The 22127-nt window shown below is 40.3% G+C and overlaps 2 protein-coding genes and 2 non-coding genes across 15 annotated transcripts in view; all 4 read left to right on the top strand.

Moving 5' to 3' along the window:
• The first annotated feature begins 62 nt into the window (after positions 1-62).
• On the top strand, positions 63-134 carry LOC135564423 (small nucleolar RNA SNORD50). Its single transcript, XR_010461007.1, has one exon. It is a non-coding gene; the product is annotated as a small nucleolar RNA SNORD50 (small nucleolar RNA).
• Positions 135-311: 177 nt separating this feature from the next.
• LOC115108803 (small nucleolar RNA SNORD50) lies at positions 312-383 on the top strand. Its single transcript, XR_003860394.2, has one exon. It is a non-coding gene; the product is annotated as a small nucleolar RNA SNORD50 (small nucleolar RNA).
• Positions 384-5074: 4691 nt separating this feature from the next.
• On the top strand, positions 5075-14959 carry LOC115107640 (heterogeneous nuclear ribonucleoprotein Q-like). 7 transcript variants are annotated; one of them, XM_029631111.2, is made up of 12 exons: positions 5075-5216; positions 5968-6160; positions 6926-7044; positions 7134-7241; positions 7492-7605; positions 7884-8060; positions 9299-9434; positions 9604-9809; positions 10221-10370; positions 10477-10598; positions 10775-11156; positions 12729-14959. In XM_029631111.2, the coding sequence occupies exons 1-12, from the start codon at positions 5214-5216 to the stop codon at positions 12759-12761; spliced, it is 1743 nt and encodes a 580-aa protein (XP_029486971.1). In that variant the 5' UTR covers positions 5075-5213; the 3' UTR covers positions 12762-14959. The 7 variants fall into 7 exon arrangements, with proteins under 7 accessions (XP_029486971.1, XP_029486970.1, XP_029486969.1 ...); XM_029631110.2 differs by having other exon boundaries at positions 12726-14959; XM_029631109.2 differs by having other exon boundaries at positions 10775-11298.
• Positions 14960-15364: 405 nt separating this feature from the next.
• Positions 15365-22127, top strand: part of LOC115107638 (sorting nexin-14-like) — a 20673-nt gene continuing 13910 nt past the window's right edge. For 3 of the 6 annotated variants that reach the window (XM_029631100.2, XM_029631098.2, XM_029631097.2), the window contains exons 1-16: positions 15365-15544; positions 15725-15875; positions 16100-16220; positions 16526-16599; positions 16831-16909; positions 17036-17079; positions 17202-17316; positions 17485-17569; positions 17703-17859; positions 18079-18154; positions 18438-18482; positions 18571-18651; positions 19013-19127; positions 19404-19559; positions 19680-19804; positions 21808-21866. In XM_029631100.2, the coding sequence (XP_029486960.1) occupies positions 15739-15875; positions 16100-16220; positions 16526-16599; positions 16831-16909; positions 17036-17079; positions 17202-17316; positions 17485-17569; positions 17703-17859; positions 18079-18154; positions 18438-18482; positions 18571-18651; positions 19013-19127; positions 19404-19559; positions 19680-19804; positions 21808-21866 (1469 nt within the window). In that variant the 5' untranslated portion in view covers positions 15365-15544; positions 15725-15738. Of the gene's footprint in view, positions 15545-15724; positions 15876-16099; positions 16221-16525; positions 16600-16830; positions 16910-17035; positions 17080-17201; positions 17317-17484; positions 17604-17702; positions 17860-18078; positions 18155-18437; positions 18483-18570; positions 18652-19012; positions 19128-19403; positions 19560-19679; positions 19805-21807; positions 21867-22127 lie in introns of those variants that run through there. The other 3 variants (XM_029631101.2, XM_029631099.2, XM_029631102.2) reach the window with 2 other exon arrangements.

The following is a 22127-nucleotide window of genomic DNA, read 5'->3' as shown; positions in this document are numbered from 1 at the left end:
AAGTACAACTTGTAGCTAGCTGTAAGTATCTGTTAGTTTTGTGCAAACTCGTTGCAAGATTGTATTAAGGATGAACCTATCCCGAACCTGATTCCTGTAAGATTGACAACTCTATTGGATCTGACTTCTGAAATACCATTTGCAGATTTCTGATACCACAGTTGAATATGGACCAGGGTTTAATATGAAACTGTTCATCTTACCGTTTTTTTAGATATGCAGATCAGAAATGGAATCCTCTACACCAGAACATGGCCTCCTGTAACGCCTGTAAGAATCTGTTGTCTACTCCTAGTTTTTTGCAAAGATTGTATTTAGGATGAACCTATCCCGAACCTGATTCCTGTAAGATTGACAACACTGTCGGATCTGACTTCTGAAATACAATTAGCATAATTGATCATGATACATTTGAACATGCATGCACAAACTTCATGTTAATATTTTGACATGCAAAAGGGTGTATTGTTAAATAATTTTCCTGGTTGTCTTTCAGGGCACTGCTAGTCGTGACTCCATTCTTCCAAATTGTCTCGTTGACTAGGGACGCCTGGGCTTCAAGGTTGGGGGACAGCAGACCAGAAAAGGACACAGTGTTACACTTGCATTTTGTGAAGTTGTTGCAAGATTGTATTTAGGATGACACTATCCCGAACATGATTAACAACACTGTCAGACCTGACTGCTGAAATGCAATTTGCAACCAAATGTGTTAGCAGGATTATGGGGAGAATAGCTTTATAAAGGTTGTAACAATGTGTTTTCTTTAATTTATTTAATTCCTAGTGACTGTCTTCGCAAGGGTCATTGTGATCTTTATCATACAATGGAGCTGGCCATCACTACCAATGTGGAGACCGCATTATTGCCTTTTCATTTACAACGCTCTAAATTGGAACTGTGCTACCCTAGGACTGTATTGATTTGTGGAGTAACTGGATGTTTGAATTTAATAAAGATAATTTAAATGCATTCAGTCTTTCGTTTTTATTTCACTGCATAAGCTTTTGTCCCAACTCATTTGGGTGTGAATGATGGCCTGTGGAATCTAATGCGTCATAATGTCAGATCTCATAATCACAGTATCAGTCATTGTTAAATATTTATTTTTAAATATCAATTATCTAAAGATTAGATCTTATTTTCTAAGAAAAGCTGCATGTTCAATTTCTTAGTGGTATGACAGCAGCTATTTAAAAATAATAATAATGTTTTCACTTGGTAAGTCAGGAACCAATTCTTGTTTACAATGACGGCCTATCCCGGCCAAACCCTACACGTACGACGCTGGGCCAATTTTGCGCCGCCCTGTGCTCTAATGAATTTGGCCTCATTTAAGTAATTTTATCATTTGAGAGAACGGAGTAAGACTGCTCTGTTGAGGTAAGGTCTAACAACTTTGAGTAACGTTAGATGTAAAATACTTTGCATGTGGCTTTCTCAACATGGACCTTAACAATCAAAACATGTTAAACGGGTGAAAGTTTCCCACAGCATGGCTTACTGCCCACAACATGGAGATCCATAAGACAGACTATTTGTTATGGGTGCATTTGTCCTATCACCTCCACCGAGGACCTTACCATTAGCGACTGGAACAAGCTGCAACAAACACTCAAACTGGACAGTTTTATCTCGATCTCTTCATTCAAAGACTCAATCATGGACACTTACTGACAGTTGTGGCTGCTTGGTGTGATGTATATTTGTCTCTACCTTCTTGCCGTTGTCTGTGCCCAATAATGTTTGTACCCTGTTTTGTGCTGCTACCATGCTATGTTGTCGTCTTAGGTCTCTCTTTATGTAGTGTTGTGATGTTTTATTTTTAATTCATTTTTATTCTTAATCCCAGCCCCAGTCCCCTCTGGAGGCCTTTTGCCTGGCCGTCATTGTAAATAATAATTTGTTCTTAACTGACTTGCCTAGTTAAATAATTAACTTTGGAGGAGATGGTGTTGCACTTGGAGCAAGTGGTCATGAAGTGCAGGAATGATGTGATAGTGGGTTCAAAGAGTTCCCATGGAGCTAGAGGAGAGATGTAACAAAGGTAATACCTTTGCCCCATTCTCAATTCATCTTTCCTCAATATGTCCAATCCTCAAAAGCCATAGGAAAAGGTCTGAGTGGAGGGACCATTGAGATGAGACAAATGGAAATGGAGCCTCTGACTCTTTGCAATGTATGTTTTTCCCTGTACTGTAACACAACTGAAGCAATGCAATGCTCATACCTAGGTAGTGGCATGCAGAGGGTGTGTGACTGAAGTCACCCAGAGGATGCAAGACCTGCATCAGGCAGAACCTACTCAGGAACAACCTGTTGATGTTGGTCTGTTTTTCACCACAGGTTCCAATTTAAAATAAATCAATTTTCGCTTTATTAGCTTCCAATTTTAAGGACTGGTTTTCTGGACAAAGATTAATTCTAATCCCGGACTATAAAACACCCCAACGTGTTTTTCAAATTGTATAATTTAGGTGCTGGTAAAATGGAATTGATGCCCTGAAGGGGTGAAAGTAGCATACTGGTAATTTACTAGGAATTTATCTTGAAAGACTGGTGCAAATTGTAAAGGAGGATGCACCTGAACATGCTTCTAGAACTGCACTGGTTGTCAGAAGCCTAGAGGACCACAAGCCAACCACCATCGAGCAGAAGCAAGGGCCAGGATCTCTTTATCTGGGACAGAGTCTGAAAGGGATTCCGAATTGGATACATTGTTGGCTTTGCTTGACTCTTCGTCTGACTAGACTAACATAACTGAATCTCCATCTGAATTGTATGACTCATCTGAATCCGATTAATCTGAACCAGAGCCTGATTCATAAACTTGAAACACATTCATAGAAATGACTGCTAAAGATCAGTCCTAGCACTGCAAAATGTAATAATTAATTATGGTCGTCATCCAGGATAATATAGATTTCTTCATGAAATGATGCATAAAATACTGTGAAGCCTTGGAAAATATTGCTTTTGAAATGATTATTTACCTGGCTGTTCTAAAGATTACAGGTCCACATGCACTTTTATTTGGGTCCATACAAGCATTTCGCTACACCCGCAATAACATTGCTAAACATATGCATGTGACCGATAAAATTTGATTTGATAATGCCCTTAACTTTTCTTGTGAGAACTCATTTATAGGACATGACAAAGGGATGAAGATGGCATATGAAGAATATAGCTATGATGCCTGAAATATCTAACACCTATAAAAATGCCTCCCTGTTTGTTCTGGACAATGTCACTAGGCCACTGCTTATGTTATGTGCCAAAAGCACTTAGTAGCCGTAGCGCTTGGACAAGGCGTCTTCTGTATGGGAAGTTGTTAACCTTAAGAGCCCCAACACTTGGTCAGAACACACATCACTTGCAGTAAGGTTTTGGAAGGACATATCTTTATCAGCGATAAATAATTGACAAAAAACTATGTTAAATGTATACACTTTTTTATAGGGTTAGGGTTAACGGAAAACGTCTCCTAAAACCTGTGTGTAAACGGAAGACGTGTGAAATTATTTTCATGTGATATGAAAGTAGAGCGATTTATGGTTCTAGAACCGTACAGCAATTGAGAATCGATTCACGTTTAGGTTGAGTATATGGCTGTTTTGTCCTCCAGAGCCAATTCACCTTTAAACATTCAGAACATGTAAGGTCCTTGGACTATAGGAAGTAACGTCTGGCTCATTTGGTCCATTATTGGGCTACCAGTAGTCCCAGTCACATTAATAAACTGTTGGCTATAAAATATTATGGATATACTGACAAGATGGCTCCCGGTCCTAACAGTGTGGGGAGTCGTCCACAAAACAACACAGCGAGCTATCTCGCTCCCGCCTAACCTTTCTTTGGATTGGTGGATACATCTCGTTTAACATAGCCACCTCGCGACAACTCCGATATAACGTGTTTTTTCTCAAAGTTTCCGGGATGTTACGTATCCTACTTACACTCATTGACCAAAAGTATGTGGACACCTGCTCGTCGAACATTTCATTCCAAAATCATGGGCATTAATAAGCCCTTTGCTGCTATAACTGCATCCATTGTATGCTGTAGCATTAACATTTCCCATCACTGGAACTAAGGGGCCAAGCCCAAACCATGAAAAACAGCCCCAGACCATTGTCCCTTCTCCAAACTTTACAGTCGGGCACTCTGTTTGTGGCAGGTAGTGTTCTTCTGGCATCAACCAAACCCAGGTGGTGAAGCATGATTCATCACTCCAGAGAACGTGTTTCCAATGCTCCACAGTACAATGGTGGCGAACTTTACACCAGCCTTCGCTTGGCATTGTGCATGGTAATCTTAGGCTTGTGCAGCTGTTTGGCCATGGAAACCCATTTCATGCATCTCCCTACAAACAGTTACTGTGCTGACATTGCTTCCAGAGGCACTTTGGAACTCTGTAGTGACTGTTGCAACCGAGGACAGACTATTTTTTACACGTTACGCCTTCAGCACACATTCTGTGAGCTTGTGTGGCCTACCACTTCGTGGCTGAGCTGTTGTTGCTCCTAAATGTTTTCACTTCACAATAACAGCACTTACAGTTGACCAGAGCAGAAATTTGACCAGCTGACTTCTGGGAAAGGTGGCATCCTATGACAGTACCACATCGAAAGTCACTGAGCTCTTCAGTAAGGCCATTGTTTTGCCTATGGAGATTGCATGGCTATGTGCTCGATTTTATACGCCTATCATCAATGGGTGTGATTGAAAAAGCAGAATCCACTAATTTGAAGGGGTGTCCTACTTTTGCATATATAGTGTATATCATTACACTCTTAAGAACTTAAGCATTACAAAACGTATATTCGATCAAGTAAACTTCACGTTACAAATAAGCCATTAATTTGCTTGTTGACCAATTTCGACACTGACCATACAAAAACTCCTTGCTTTTTGGTTAGCGAAAGAACGACAAATCGCCATCTGCTGGAGGGAGACAGAGTTCCCACCGAGTTGGCCCACTCTCTTCCTTTTCGAGTCTACATCGTCAAAATGCACCAGCCCGTGGTTTGCAGCTGCAGAAACCCCATATATGTTGAAGCACTCGCGGCGTAAACTAGCCGCCATTTTACATTATCGGGACAGGAGTGAAAACCCGACCTACCCCGGGAATCGTAGATTTTTTTTTCTTTTTTTTTGTAACACCCTGAAATCAGACAAAATCAACACCGTGCACCTTAGTGAACTATCAAATGGTAAATATTTGCCTGATGTGCCAACTGGTCAAGCTAGGGATAGGTGAAGCGGTTTGTTCTTGTAGTGTTTTCAAACAATGTGTAACGTGGTTAACGTTAGCTAACTAGCAAGCTAGCTACTCCTACCCGGCATTTTGAAAATGGATTCCAGAGCTAATGTCGTTAGCTAGACCGCTAACTTAACTAGCTAGTTATTTGGCGGCTGGACACCAGGCCGGGGCCACGGAGTAGCTAGCTATGTTAGTTTCACTAATGTTACTAGCGAACCGGGGGAAAATATTTTAGACACATTCCTGAAGAAGGGGTTAACATTAGCTAATGTATTAGCAAATGCGTTAATTGTAGAACAATGAGGATTAGTTATATCTGTGGTATTAGTTTACTGGCTACTTTACAATGCATTTACAATGCATAAACAAGCCTACTACAGCAGTGCCGTCAGTGCGCACAAAACACGTGTAACGCTAGTTTGCTGGTTCCTAAATGAGTCAAAAAACACACCCAAATGTTAGCTACATACTGTAGCTAACGTTAGTTATATTTAACGGTTATCTTAATTTCCGAAGTTCAGTATAAATTCGGGTACCTCTGGAATTTAGTTTTTTTTTAAGGCACTGTTTGCTTGCTAAAACAAGACCATCGTAAAACATGTCTCTTCGTTGCAGGAGTTTAATGATTAGCATGATCATAAAAGGGTTGTTGCTATACTACATTTCCCCGTCTAATTTATTTGACTCATTGCATTACACAGATGTCTGGAGACATGGTGACTGATCAAGTAAATGGAAATGGTACAGAAGAACCAATGGACACAACTACAGTGGACACAACTGCAGTGGACACAACTGCAGCAGAAGTTAAACATTCAGACCATTTCCAGACTTTATTAGACGCTGGTTTACCACAGAAAATTGCTGAAAAATTAGATGCAATTTACGTAGCAGGTGAGCGCAACTACAGTAATTGTCTGCCTTTTTAGTTCTATCTATTACCAGTTTGTATTTACCACACAAACTTTGTCTGATTTATTTGCAAAATGGGTACAAACAAAGCTATCCTCACCCTACCCAAAAAACTGTATTTCTGAGTGGGAATTTTAATGAAATGTGTCAAGACAGAGTAGAGAAGCTATTGCTTAATATGGATGGAAACCTATTGTGGATTAGTGTAAATGTTGAAACTGGAGTGGATGGGGGAGGGTTGTCTTGATATGGTCTCAAGGGGAATCTGAGGCCATGGCATATGCAGGAACAATGGCACCAGCTGCCTGGACTGGGACAAGTGATGTCCCCCAGAAGTGATGTCCCCCAGAAGCACAATGTGGACAATATAAAGAAAAGCATAACAGGCCTCTTAAGACATCTGTATTTACTTGTACAAGTACAGCTGACTGACTTGGGTTTTACAGTGTGGTGCTTGCTTATGGGTGCAGATAGTGAGATATTCTTCCTCTTCTGATAAGCTGCATGTTTGTTAATTTCCTTAAGTTTCTGTTATCCTTATTCATGTTTTCACTACAAACCCAAGCTTTTCTAGCAATATTGACTACTTTGTGTTGCTTGTCCACATGATATCTATTACTCAAATCCCAGAGCAACTCAACATTGCTGTGATGTTTTACCGCTAAGATCTGATTGGACATAATGCCATGTCTTATTGTGATGTCATTGGTGAACAAAATGGTTATATTTGGAATGTCTCATCTACAGGACTGGTAGCACACAGTGACCTAGATGAAAGGGCTATTGAAGCGTTGAAAGAATTTAATGAAGAAGGTGCTCTGCAAGTCCTGCTTCAGTTTAAGGAAAGTGATCTGTCGCACGTGCAAGTAAGTGGGGCAGCGTTACTCTTGGTTGAGGATGTTTTTCTGATTTAGTCAAACACGGAGGACATAAAAGCTCCAATGTTCCCATGCAGAACAAAAGTGCATTTCTCTGTGGAGTAATGAAGACTTACAGACAGAGGGAGAAGCAAGGGACCAAAGTTTCAGATTCCACAAAGGGACCAGATGAGGCAAAAATAAAGGTATGTCAACACCAGGAACTTAACTATCCATGCTCTTTGTAGAAATGAAATATTTCTGTTCCAATCTCTTCCCACTGCCTTGGCATTATTGTAGTAGTTGGACATTTGCTGGCAGACTAGACTCCACTTAGCTTGTCAAGAGTATTATACCAAGGTTCCAAAATTCTGTGAATATTTTGGTTATTTGTGACAATCAAGCATTGTTTTTGTGTAGTTGCAACATTTAATCTATTCATTTTGATTATGTCAGGCTCTGCTTGATAGAACCAGCTATACACTTGATGTGACAACGGGTCAGCGCAAGTATGGAGGCCCCCCCCCAGAGTCTGTGTATTCAGGTTCTCAACCCACTATTGGAACAGAGGTAAGGTCTTTACCTTTCAGTGAACAAACGCACATGAATGAGACCATCAAACATCTTCAAGTTGCTGTTTGTCCGAATTATATTTGTAGTTCTGGAGAGACTCTGAGAGCTTACTGTCAAGATCTGACTGGGCTGAAACTTAAAACACTAAAGTGTAATAAATAAATAAAACTTCTCGTGCCTTTTGATTTCCATAATTTTTGTGTATTTATTTCCATAACCGGGCACTTTCGCATCTGCTCAGATGTTTCTTCATGACATGTTCCCTCCCTTTCCAGATATTTGTTGGGAAAATTCCTCGAGACTTGTTTGAGGACGAGCTGGTGCCGCTCTTTGAGAAGGCGGGACCTATCTGGGATCTACGTCTAATGATGGACCCACTTAGTGGCCTGAACAGGGGGTACGCCTTTGTCACTTTCTGCACTAAAGAGGCTGCCTCAGAGGCAGTAAACCTGGTGAGTGTGTCTTTGTGCCTTGACGAGGGTTGCAGAATTCCAGGAACTTTAAATGAATTCCATGGTTTTCCAGAAATCCTGATTGTAGGATTCCACATTTCATAATTATTTGCTCCTGATTCCAGGAATCCTCCAACCGGGATTTCAGGAATACCCGGGAATTTTGCAACACCAACCTTGACACTCCAGTTATGGCATCCTCTACAGCAGGGATCTCCAACAGGTCGATCGCGAGCTACTAGTAACTCGCAGCCCACATATGAGTAGCTCGCCAAACAATTCTGAAAGTACATGCAATTTCTATATGTTCCACTGCAAACTGTGATAAACAAATTTCACCAGTATCTGCTAAGATCTAATCAACCCGACACTGACATTATCTCAATCCCTGGTTAGCCACTATTGGCTTAAAAAGCTAAATCTAACACAATATCTGCCAGTTAATTTGCAGCAATATTGCACCTGTCTGTGTTGTGCACGCGTTTCTATCGCTCCGTGTGTAGCTAGTTGATGTGATAAGTCTTGTGGGTTGACAGAAATGCTTTCCCCAAAGCCGTCTCAATTAAATGTTATCTGCAAAGTAGGCTAACCTGGCAGAAGTATATTATTTGTATCTATTATTTGTTACCTGCAAACGTTGCCATGAAATCTGAGCAGCAGCCATACAGAACCATCACTAGAACGGCACATCAGATGGCATATTCCTCATCTGCCAGATGCACAATTAAAGGTAGAATTACACAAAAAAATCTAAATGTCTTCATTTTCTTCCAGACTTTTAAAAATGGTCTTCAGGTGTGATTTAAAGCATTGTCATAGACTCAGAAAATCACATTTGGTTTTTCTTTGAACAATTGAATTTTTGATTTCAAAACAAATCTAAAACCAGGAAAAATAAAATTGAGAACACAATTTTGGGAAATATACAACATCATTTGGAGAGAGAAAAAATCCTTTGTTTATTAACCATGATTTTACCTGGTATGTTTACTGAAAACGCAGTGCACTACTTTCTCTTGTACAGTAAGGACCTGGGGAAGAGTTGCAGGGGAGGGAGGAAAATGTGCCTATAAGTAGCTCATGCTAGAAAAGGTTGGAGAACCCAGCTCTATGGTATTCCTCAAATTTGTTTTCAGGCTTCATCGGTTTAATAAATTTTAAAATATTAACCTTCTGTGCCATGGTGGTTTCATATTTATGCTTGTCACCCTGGTTGACGAGTTCCTCTCTTTCCGTAGTGTAATAATCATGAAATACGCCCCGGCAAACACATTGGAGTGTGTATATCTGTTGCCAATAACCGGCTGTTCGTCGGCTCCATCCCCAAGAGTAAAACGAAAGAGCAGATGGTTGAGGAGTTTGCTAAAGTCACAGGTAAGAAACATATTTGCTGCTGGGTGAGATTAGGGCTCTTCGTTTTATTAAGTTAATGACATGTCTTCTGGTTGTAGCTAACTACATCAAGAGCAGATTTGCTTTAGCTATGAGAATGTGATATTTAATGCACTTCAAACCTGAACTGACTTTTTTCTTTTTCCAACAGAGGGTCTTAATGATGTCATACTGTACCATCAGCCGGATGACAAAAAGAAGAACCGAGGTTTTTGCTTTTTGGAATACGAGGACCATAAAACTGCTGCTCAGGCCAGACGCAGGTTGATGAGTGGCAAGGTGAAAGTCTGGGGGAATGTGGTTACTGTGGAATGGGCAGACCCCATCGAGGAACCCGATTCGGAGGTCATGGCCAAGGTAGGTGATCTGATTATTACAAAGTGATGAAACACTGGATAAATCCCTAATGATACCCTATTCCCTATATAGTGCACTACTTTTGACTAGGGGCCATTGGACCTGTGCAGAAGTAGTGCACTATATAGGGTGTCATTTGGGATGCCGCCGGGGTTTCTGAATGTTGCCTATTTAACTTTATCTCGGGTATAAAAATCCCTCTGTTGAAGGACAGGGGATGTACATTGGTTGGTTTCCCACCTGAAGTCTTGCTTCATAGGCTTGCAGTTGAAAATGTATCAACCTCAAGTCTTGCATTTAACAAAACGCAACAGCTAGTCTTTAACTGGGTGGAGATCACACTGAAGTCTTTGTGGAAACCATGTACTTGAAATTCATAACAGGTTTCCTTTCATGCATTTCAATCCACAGGTCAAAGTTTTGTTTGTCCGAAACCTTGCGAACAGTGTTACGGAAGAAATACTGGAAAAATCATTCGGCAAGTTTGGTAGACTGGAGCGAGTGAAAAAGCTGAAAGATTACGCGTTCATTCACTTTGATGAGAGGGACAGTGCAGTCAAGGTACTAACGTTGAGTGATAATATAATGAGAATACACTGCTGTAAGTACATGACGGTGCATAGGTGTGTAATTGTATGATGACTGTAGTTTGCCACCATCTCCACAGGCATTGGCTGAAATGAATGGCAAAGATCTAGAGGGAGAGCACATTGACATAGTCTTTGCAAAGCCCCCCGATCAGAAGAGGAAAGAACGCAAAGCTCAGAGACAAGCAGCCAAAACTAACATGTAAGAAGTCTTCCCAAATGTTACACCTCTTTACAAAAGGCTCCACTTTTCAAAGCCCAAATTGAATTGGTCATGCAACCATTTCAAAGTTCTAATCCCGTAAGAACAGTAATAAGTCCATATGTGTATAGTGCCTTGAACATTTTTGCATGGTTCTGCTTGTTTTTCCCACATAGGTATGATGATTATTATTACAACTACGGCCCCCCTCAGTTGCCCCCTCCCACAAGAGGTGGAAGAAGTAGAGGTGGTGGTAGGGGAGGGTATGCTTACCCCCCTGACTATTATGGCTATGAGGATTACTACGATTATTATGGTTATGACTACCACAATTACCGTGACGGATACGAGGACCCCTACTACGGCTATGATGACTATCAGGCTCCCGCAAGAGGAAGAGGGGGCAGAAGTGCCTGGGGGCCATCACCAGCCAGAGGCCGAGGCGGTGCAGGTGCTTTCAGGGGCAGAGGTGGCTTCTCACCGCGTGGCGGTCCAGGATCAAGCAGAGGAGGTGTACGAGGTGCCAGAGGAGGTGTGCAGCAGAGAGGCCGCGGCGGGGTACGTGGTGCAAGGGGTGGCCGCGGTGGAAATGTAGGAGGAAAGCGCAAAGCTGATGGGTACAACCAGCCAGATTCCAAGCGGCGCCAGACCAATAATCAGAACTGGGGCTCTCAACCCATTACTCAGCAACCGCTCCAAGGTGGTGATCGTTCTGGTAACTATGGTTACAAATCTGACAACCAGGAGTTTTATCAGGATTCTTTTGGGCAACAGTGGAAGTAGAACTTTAGGGCTATGATTTCAAATAATTTTTTTTAGAGGCTTGATCTGATTAGTTGTAAATCCATACGGTCGCCTCCCTTTTTTCCAATTTGGTAACATCTGGCAAGTTTTGTCTTGTATATATTTTAATAATCCGCTTGGATTTGAATCGTAGACACAATCCCGCCTGCTTCTGGCGAACTGGTACATTTTTTTTATAAAGTTGATTGTGATTTCCATAATGTTTTGACATTTTTAAATTTGCAATCATGTGCTCCAGCTCTCTATTTGGCTATGGTAGTATTATGTATGTTTTTAGCAATTCTGATCTCCATGTCTTAAGTAGGTAACAGCAACAACGCTTATGTCTCTTAAATATGTAGTCTCGCTTTTTAAAACAAATGAAATTACAATTTGTATGTTACACAAGGTAATTCTAGGAAGTAGCTTGTCTTGTAAAAAAAAAAAGAAGGAAAAAAAGGGGGGACTAGTCCTATTTTTTGCCTTTACATTTTGGCTTGTATTCTTTGCTGTTTGTCTGCTTTAATAAACATACACACACAAGTGTACAAAACTTCAAATTGTGTTGCAAATTCATGTTTTGGCAAATTCTCTTTAAATTGCCTTCAAATTTAAGGCTCCTTGTGGAAGAGAAAGACTAAAGGTTTGCCAATGTTAGCCACATGCTGCAACGTCACTTTTGCATGCCATCAAATTTATCACCTAGTTCAGCAGTCGGCATCTTTCCACAATTCAAGTTTTACGTATGTGTGGAGACACCCCATCAGAGCATTAAAAAAAATGAATCGCCATATCTCAAACATTGTCTATTTGATTTAACTTTTTTTTGTAGCCCAAATTTAAATGGATTTTCATTAAAGACATGCCCTGAAAACAAGTGTGAAATCTTTCTCTGGTGGCCACTTCAAATCTGTCCCTTGGACTATTAAGAAAGCACAATTTGTGAAGCTTTTTGTGTCTTAGAAAGATCTATATAGTCATTGGTAGCCTTCACTGATCTTGCATGTTTCTCAAATTCCTAATTGAGTAATGGTGGGAAATAATTGTCATGCATGGACTGTCTGTAGAGCTTGTAGTTTGGCCATAACCCCTAATCTTTCATCCCTACTACTTAACTTGTCTCCTTTTAAAGAACACAGCAACACCACTGTTCTGCTTGACCTTTTCCTAAAGGCATAGACTTGTTGCATGTGACGTTGAAAGGTGTGGAAGTCGATGAATGCTTACAAGAGTTTTTGTCTTTAATGTGCAGTAGCCCATTTTCTGTAGTTACATATGTGTAGATGTTATGTGGTCTTCTGTTGTGGTCTATCTTCTAATTGCATCCTTTTGTTACCTGACTAGCAGGGAAAAGAGGTCGAGGCCGGTCCTGACCTGTAACTATGAAGACTGACCTGCTACTTACTGTATGTGGGGGTTACACCAGGAAGCTGCCAATGGAAGTGATGGTAAGGTCAACTCAATGGTCCAATGATATTCCAGCCTTAAAGCAGCATATCTCCCAGAACTGCTACAGGAGAAGATGATCAAAAGAGAACTCAAATCACTTGCTTGGACTTTTTTATATTAACCTGTCACCTTCCCCCATATCCCCAAAGAGTATGCCATTTTAAATGACTGAAGATGTTGAGATTTCCCAGGGGACTCTTCATCCTGAAATGAAATGTAATTATGTATTTGCACTTTGTCTAAGTTTGAAGTGGCTCAGAGAAGCTTGATGCTAATGTACATTTGTGTGGTTAATGCAGCTTTATGCTGGAATAGACATGTTTTGATTTGGATTGGTTTTAAGAGAATGTTTTAAGGCGTAATCCCCTGGCGTAAATAGTCAGGCATTCCAGGAAGGTGGTTATTTTCAGAATTTATTTTAAAGGGTTGGTTAACTACAGTGGTGAAAAAAGTACTGAATTGTCATACTTGAGTAAAAGTAAAGATATGTTAATTAGAAAATGACTCAAATAAAAGTGAGTCACCCAGTAAAATACTACTTGAGTAAAAGTAAGTATTTGGTTTTTAAATATATTTATAAAAAGTAATTGATAACATGTAATTCAGTATCAAAAGTCTACATTTCAAATTCCTTATTAAGCAAGCCACACGGCACCATGTTCTTGTATTTTTATTTATTTACGGATAGCCAGGGGCACACTCCAACACTCAGACATAATTTAAACGAAGCATTTGTGTTTAGTGATTCCGCCAGATCAGCGGCAGTAGGGATGACCAGGGATGTTCTCTTGATAAGTGTGTGAATTGGACCATTTTCCTCTCCTGCTAAGCATTCAAAATGTAAGAAGTAGTTTTGGGTGTCAGAAAATGTGTGGAGTAAAAAAGTACATAATTTTATTTCGGAATGTAGTGAAGAAAAAGTTGTCAAAAATAGTAAAGTACAGATAAGCAAAAAATTGACTAAAGTAAAAATACTTTTAAGTACTACTTAAGTACTTTACACCACTGGTTAACTACCTCTGTACAGAGGATTCAACTGCCCTGTTTTTACTGTAAATAGGAAAACTTCATTGATGAAAGAAGGGCTTGTTCACCCACTAAATATTAGGACTGTGAAGGTACCAGTATCGCACAAAAATTTTTTTCCCATGGCAAAAATAACAACACGAAGCAGACAACTCTTTGTTACTTTAAACATCTACTGTATGTAAAGTATTGTGTGCTATAGCTTGGAAAGTAAATACATGTGACTGGATGACACCATAATGTTTTTTCCAACTTTAGGGTTTTGTTTCCTTGCCACAATACGAGTTTCGCGATACTGGTATCATCCCGGCCCTACTAAATATGCACAAGAGCAACAGCAGAGCACATGTAGTTTTATTATAGGTGCTGCATGCTATTTGTCCGACACTGCGAACAGTCAAACGCTGCATGTTAAATAATCTCATGTAATGAGCCTGAATGAACAAGCCTTGCTTTCATCTAGGCTGAACTGAATTTGCGGTGTGCTTCTTCAGATAATGTAGTTACTTACTGGTTGTATTATAGTTTAGGAAAATGTTACTTTTGTAAAAGCTTGAACACCAGACAAACAACATTTTTCAAGCTTTAAAGTGTCCCTTTGCTCAATGGGATAGGAAGTCTAACTTTTGTATATAATCGCATCCCTTTTGTAAGGTTGCGTACACTAATGTTTGAAAGCCATCCACCTACTTTGTGTACAGATATTTGCCTTATCATGTTGTACAACTTGAGCATTGATCAGACATCCAACCAGCTGCCTTTTTGTCACATTTGACAAGTGTCTTCAATCTGCATCATGTTGAATATATGATTAGTAGCGGAGTTAGCTGGATATGACTGGTTTTATCCAGTTCAAAAAGGATGCGGCAGCTTTTTAAAAATTGCATAAAGGATACTGAACAACTTGATCAGGTTTTTTACACAGTTGACTCCCTCAGTAAGTCTATCATTAGACAACCTTTGAAAATACCCGTGTTAAAATATTGTTGGCTGGCTAACAAGTTTTTTTTTTTTTTTTTGCAGTCTTGCAAATAAATTGTTTTATACTGTAAATTGAGGTGAGTAATTTATTTAAAAAAAATAAAGGTCTTGATTTGATTGTAGTGCTCTTGCTACTGTATCCATGTGTATGACTTTATCCATCTAACATGTGTATAGATGTAATGGTAATTGGTGGAAAGACTGATAATCAGCATGTTTGAGTTGAATTAGTACACTACATTCACTGCCCTTTTTCTGGAATTTACAGCAATAGGCAAATACAGATTTGATTTTGTTTACTGATCATGTCACTATTAAAACTACGAGTTTAATTGGAAATGGCAGAATTTTCACTATCAATAATAAGGGGTATATTAACAAACGTTACATAAAATATGAACGCTAATACAACTAAAGACTACTGGTACTAAAGATTTCCCAGTCGCATCTCCTATCCTTCGATCCCTGTTCTGCTGCGCCTTTCTACTAGTGGCGAGGATTAGAGCCGGAAGTGACGACTGTAGGATTAAGGAAACAGTCGATCTGTCAAGGAAATAAACAACACTTTCTGACATAGTAAATACCGCCAGCTAGCTACAATTCAAATTAAGACATAGTTAGCTATACTTTCTTCTATCTGAAACGGACACAAAAGTATAACATGGTTCGCTGTCTGAAGTAGAACTAGCTGCCTGGATTACTCATTTGTAAGTAGCCAGCTGGTTAATGTCGCCTGCCCCTTGATAATTTAGTAAATTGTAGCTGGTGTGCTGTTACTTTTTGCTGGTAACGTTATTACTTCAAATAGTAGGCTATCCATGTAACTAACTTGCTAGCTACATCTTTCACGCAAGCGTGAGTAAATACAATGTTCACATCTTCAACAGATCCCATTTGTAAAATGGAATGTATTCGAGTTTATCTGGAGAGCCTGAAGCAAGGACTGCAAATTGATGTCTTGAGGGAAGTTGGACGTCAATATCCTGTCTTTTGCTTTCTTCTGGTTTTCATGCTGTCATTAACTATACTTCTTAATAGGTAGGTTTTGTGAACAAACAAGGTGGATGTCTATTTTTGAATAAATGACAAATGTTATACCTTATGCTCATGTAATATGAAGTAGTTAAAACGGTTATCTTGCTCAATTCAGAACTGTCGGGGTAAAGTCAGTATAGCATCCTGTCTATACTCATTCTTTCAGAATATTTCATTTTTTTCAGTTGAGGTATTAGACATCTATGTGTCTGACCTGGTTATTCTAGGTATCTTCACATTCTGATGGTGTTTTGGTCCTTCCTGGCTGGAGTGATTACGTTCTATTGCTCCCTCGGTCCAGAATCACTCCTGCCCAACATCCTGTACACCATAAAGCCCAAGAACAAAGTAAGCACATTCCAAAAACCTGAAGTACAAGGGTCATGTTCACTATGCACCAAATGGAAGAATACGGATTGAAACGGAGGGACAACCTCCTGAACTAAACACTCGTTTTAGTTTTCTGTTGCAAATGTTTTCCTTCAGTGTGCCATAATTAATATGACCCAATAGTCAGAGGGCAATGCCGTGTTTTGTAATAGAGTTGCTTATTATGTTTCTGTAAACAGTTGGTAATTTCTCATCAGTCAGATATCCAAAAGTAAGTGACAAGTGTTGTAGCTACAGGGTCTCCCTATCTATTCTTCCACCAGCAAGAGCAACAGGAGCTGTTTCCATTGGGACACAGCTGTGCAGTGTGTGGGAAAGTAAAGTGCAAACGTCACAGGTATGTCAGACCACTCAATATAAGCCTAGCACAAATGGAGAACAGACCAAATGTCACGCTTACATGTATGGCGAATGAATGGAAGCTTGTATTGAGCATCAATGAACAGCAGTGGCATTGATTGATTAGTAAAAGTCAAAGAAGGATTTGGCAGAGTTAATCTGCCACCTAGTGGACACTGAGTCGGTGCTTCTCTTTCACATCACTATTGAAATATGTTGTCCTTCGCAGACCAACATTACTCCTAGAAAACTATCAGCCATGGTTGGACTTGAAAGTCTACTCCAAAGTGGATGCTTCCATGTCTGAGGTATTGCAATGGGTCATTTTAAATAGGTTTTTGTTAAGAAATCACAATTATAACAGATTGTCAATCAGTCAATGTCTTTATTGTCCAAATCAGGAAATCCATTTTGTATTATCGTTTGGCCCGTAGGTGCTCGAGTTGGTTCTGGAGAATTTTGTATATCCCTGGTACCGGTGAGTAGATTCTACCACAGTTTTGAACTGTGGAACAGTTGAACAATTTTGAACAGACTTCCCTGTTCTCTGGAGAGGGAAGTGTGAATGCATATTTCATTATGCTTTTCTTTACATGACAGGAACATCACAGATGATGAGGCATGTGTAGATGAACTGAGAATGACCTTTCGGTTCTTTGCATCTGTGTTAGTTCGACGCGCTCAGAAGGTGATGCATATCTCTCAGTCGATTCAAGTTATGTATGCCTTTTTCTTTCTTTTTGTTTTGAACCTTTATTTAACCAGGAAAAGACCATTGAGACCCAGAGTCTCTCTTTTTCAAGGGTCCACATATTGCTGATTATGGTTAATACATTGTTAATGTACTCGGGCTTTACACTAACTGTGAAAATGTTTCATACAGGTTGATGTCCCCTCAGTTATTTCTGGCAAAATGATGAAAGCAGCCATGAAGCACGTTGAAATAATTGCAAAGGCCAAGCAAAAAGGTTTATTTTCTGTAGATTGGTAACACAAATTGCAGTAAGTTTCTGCACTGCAAGATGTTGTTCAGTAGAGAACTAAATGTGCACTGACTGTGCAAGGTTTAATACTGTGTGTGTGTGTTTGTGTGTGTTTCAGTGAAGAACACTGAGGGATTGCAACAGGCTGCTCTGGTTGAGTATGGCCCTGACTTACATTTTGCCCTGCATAGTCGCAAAGATGAGCTGCGTTATCTCAGGAAGGTGACAAAGATGCTATTTGCCTATCTCATGCCTCCCAAAGCCACTGACTGCAGGTAGGCCAAATCAACCAGACAGTTACATCCCAAATGGCACCCTACCCCCTGTATTGTGCACTACTTTTTACCAGGGCCCATAGGGCAAAAGTAGTGTCATATAAAGGGAAAAGGGTGCCATTTGGAACACAGCCAGAGACCGTGTACCTGTTGAAGGGAAAGGAAAACATTTATTTTTGAACCAAGGCAATTGGAATCCTGTGTCTTACTCTTTGTCAGATCTCTAGCTGTGCTGATGCAAGAGATCCTGGTAGGCTCTGTGTTCCTCCCCATCATGGACTTCATGGCTGATCCTGTAAGTATGATGATGTATGTGTGCTTAGTGATAGAGGGTGTAGAAGCTAAAGGCCATTCACATGACTCGTGCAAGAACAGCTTTGCGCTGAGCAAGCCTTGTTTTTCAAAGGAGCAGAATCAAGTGAATGGGCCAATTATACAAACTCAGAACTCTCTGCATTAAGATTGTATCAATGAAATGCATGAACGAGCAGAACATTTTAGAACTGGAATTTTAGCAATGTAACTGTGGTGGTTGACACATTCCATCATACTGATGCATTCCTCCTGTTGCTTTTCAGGATACTGTGAACCACATGGTGCTAATATTCGTTGATGACACTCCAGTAAGGAAATTGCACATTTTACCAATCTTCTAGTGGAAGCATCATGCAGTCGTGCATTTGTGATTCATTCCTCAAATTGTTTTCCCAGTTTGAGCCGGCCATGGAGCCACCATCTAGCCTGGTTCCATTCCTGCAGAAATACGCTGACCCTCGTACCAAGAAGACATCTGTAAGTACTTAGACCTATGGGCACAGAAAGCCCTTGTTACCCACATATCCAGTCCACTGACCAATTAATTGTCTGTACAGTACCCTATCAGCCATTACAAGCACAATGAGAAAGGTAGTTAATGAACTTATACAGAATACAAAAAAAAAGAGAAGAGATTGATAAATGAAATATTGGAAGAGTTTTGCATGGACAAACACAGGATGTGTTCCAAATGGCCTCCTATTCCCTATATAGTGCATTACTATGGGCTCTATGGGCCCTGTTCAAAAGTAGTTGACTATAAAGGGAACAGGGTGCCATTTAGGGAGCACACACAGCTGCTGAACTCTGTCTTTCCTCCTGCCATCTGGTTTCCCAGGTGCTGAAGCTGGAGCTGAAGGAGATTCGGGAGCAGCAGGACCTTCTGTTCCGCTTCATGAACTTCCTAAAGCAGGAGGGAGCCGTGCACGTGCTCCAGTTCTTACTCACCGTGGGTAAGGACAAATCTCATAGAACCTCATACGAGGCTGTAAGGTCTTTCCTGCATACTGCTCTATTGAGAGGCTTTTATATAAATTCATCAAAGATTCTTTTAATGTAAGTCCAGGAGGACATGTAAAATAACCATAGTCAAGCCAGTGATATTTAGAGAGGTACTACTCAACCCCACTTACTTTCAGTTAAGTTTTTGAATTTGAAAGTTTTATAAAGCATAGATCAATCTGGTAACACTAACAGCATTCATCCACTTCTCCTTCATGGTATTACAGAGGAGTTCAATGATAAGATCCTGTGTCCAGAGCTGAGTGAAGCTGAGCTGCAGCGTCTGCATGGTGAGGTGCAGCACGTCTACGAGACCTACTGCTTGGAGGAGAGTATCGACAAGATCAGTTTTGACCGCTTCATCGTTGAGGAAATACGAAACAGTAAGCTGTGGTAGTGACTTGGTGCTCACAATTTTACCACAATAATTTAACACAGTGTGATGTGAGATGTGCTCTTTTCTGGAAGTCCATAAACCTTTAAAAACATGTATCTTGTTTTAGTTGCAGAGGGGCCGTACGAGGGAGTGGTGAAGCTGCAGACTATGCGCTGCCTGTTTGAGGCCTACGAGCATGTTCTGTCCCTGCTGGAGAGTGTCTTCACCCCCATGTTCTGCCACAGCGATGGGGTGAGCCCCAGCCATGCACTGACACTACTCTCTGGTTGAATCCCAATAATCTCACCTACTTCCTGAAGTTTGCGCTCGTTCACTACTGCCCACACATTTTAAAACATTGTAATGGTCAAGTAGGCTTCGGCTAGAGGGAGTTTCCATCTCGAAAGTTTACATACACTTAGGTTGGAGTCATTAAAACTATTTTTTTCCAAACACTCCGCAAATTTCTTGTTAACAATCTATAGTTTTGGCAAGTCTGTTAGGACATCTACTTTGTGCATGACACAAGTAATTTTTCCAACAATTGTTTAAACAGATTATTTCACTTATAATTCACTGTATTACAATTTCAGTGGGTCAGAAGTTTACATACACTAAGTTTACTGTGCCTATAAACGGCTTGGAAAATTCCAGAAAATGACCTCATGGATTTAGCTTCTGATAGGCTAATTGACATAATTTGAGTCAAAAGGAGGATATATTTCAAGTACCTGTGGGTGTATATCAAGGCCTACCTTCAAACTCAGTCCCACTTTGGTTGACATCATGGGAAAATCAAAAGAAATCAGCCAGACCTCAGAAAAAAATTGTAGACCTGCGCAAGTCTGGTTCATCCTTGGGAGCAATTTCCAAACGCCTGAAGGTGCCACGTTCATCTGTACAAACAATAGTATGCAAGTAATAACACCATGGGACCACGCAACCTTCATACCGCTCAGGATGGAGACGTGTTCTGTCTCCTAGAGATGAATATACTTTGATGCGAAAAGTGCAACTCAATCCCAGAACAACAGCAAACGACCTTGTGAAGATGCTGGAGAAAACAGGTACAAAAGTATCTTTATCCACAGTAAAACGAGTCCTATATCGACATAACCTGAAAGGCCGCTCAGCAAGGAAGAAGCCACTGCTCCAAAATGGACTATGGTTTGCAACTGCATATGGGGACAAAGATCATATTTTTTGTATAAATGTCCTCTGGTCTGATGAAACAAAAGTAGAACTGTTTGGCCCAAATGACCATCGTTATATTTGGAGGAAAAAGGTGGAGGCTTGCAAGCCGAAGAACACCATCCCAACCGTGAAGCGCGGGGGTGGCAGCATCGTGTTGTGGGGGTGCTTTTCTGCAGGAGGGACTGGTGCACTTCTCAAAATAGATGGCATCATGAGGAACGGAAATTATGTGGATATATTGAATCAACGTCTCAAGACACCAGTCAGTAAGTTAAAGCTTGGTTGCAAATGGGTCTTCCAAATGGACAATGACCCCAAGCATACTTCCAAAGTTGTGGAAAAATGGCTTAAGGACAACAAAGTCTAGGTGTTTGAGTGGCCATCACAAAGCCCTGACCTCAATCCCATAGAACATTTGTGGGTAGAACTGAAAAAGCGTGTGCGAGCAAGGATGCCTACAAACCTGACTCGGTTACAGGAGGAATGGGCCAAAATTCACCCAACTTACTGTGGGAAGCTTGTGGAAGGCTACCCAAAACGTTTGACCCAAGTTAAACAATTTAAAGGCAATGCTACCGAATACTAATTGAGTGTATGTAAACTTCTGACCCACTGGGAATGTGATGAAAGAAATTAAAGCTGAAATAAATAATTCTCTCTACTATTATTCTGACATTTCACATTCTTAAAATAAAGTGGTGATCCTAACTGACCTAAGACAGGGAATTTTTACTAGGATTAAATGTCAGGAATTGTGAAAAACTGAGTTTAAATGTATTTGGCTATATGTAAACTTCGGACTTCAACTGTACCTGTCATTTTCCTTTCTAATCCATCAAGGGAAGTGAACAAGTGCACATTTCTGGAAAAATATAGATTATTGGGACGCAACCTGTACTTTCTATGTGGACATAAATCATACACCCATATCTAATCGCCTTCAATGGAATTATCCTACAGCGAGCCAGAACATGATACAATGACAACGTGAACGTTTCAATATACAAAAGCAAGTTGACTAACTGATAATATTTTTCCCATTCATAACTCTATCTCTGCAGTATTTCACACACCTGCTGATGGGGGCAGAGTCTCCAAAAAGGGACTCCAGAATGAACAGGTTTGTGCTCCTGATGGCAATGACTGTGACATTAGAAAGAGGTGTAATATTCTTCTAAGCTGAAGTCTTTAGTGTTCTTTATTTTCACTCACACATATACACACATTTTCTATTTGCATCTAAATAGAGACTTTATTGGAGAGCTTTCATCTTCTTCATAACAGAAGTGTTTTGTAGTTTCAATGGCTATTTCTACACCGTGCATCTTTACTTCTCAGCCAAGACTCCACATTAGGGTGGCGTCTTGTTAACATAGGCCTG

This window comes from Oncorhynchus nerka, linkage group LG24 (assembly GCF_034236695.1).
Source record: "Oncorhynchus nerka isolate Pitt River linkage group LG24, Oner_Uvic_2.0, whole genome shotgun sequence".
NCBI lineage: Eukaryota > Metazoa > Chordata > Actinopteri > Salmoniformes > Salmonidae > Oncorhynchus > Oncorhynchus nerka.
This window is presented reverse-complemented; position numbering and strand designations above follow the sequence as displayed.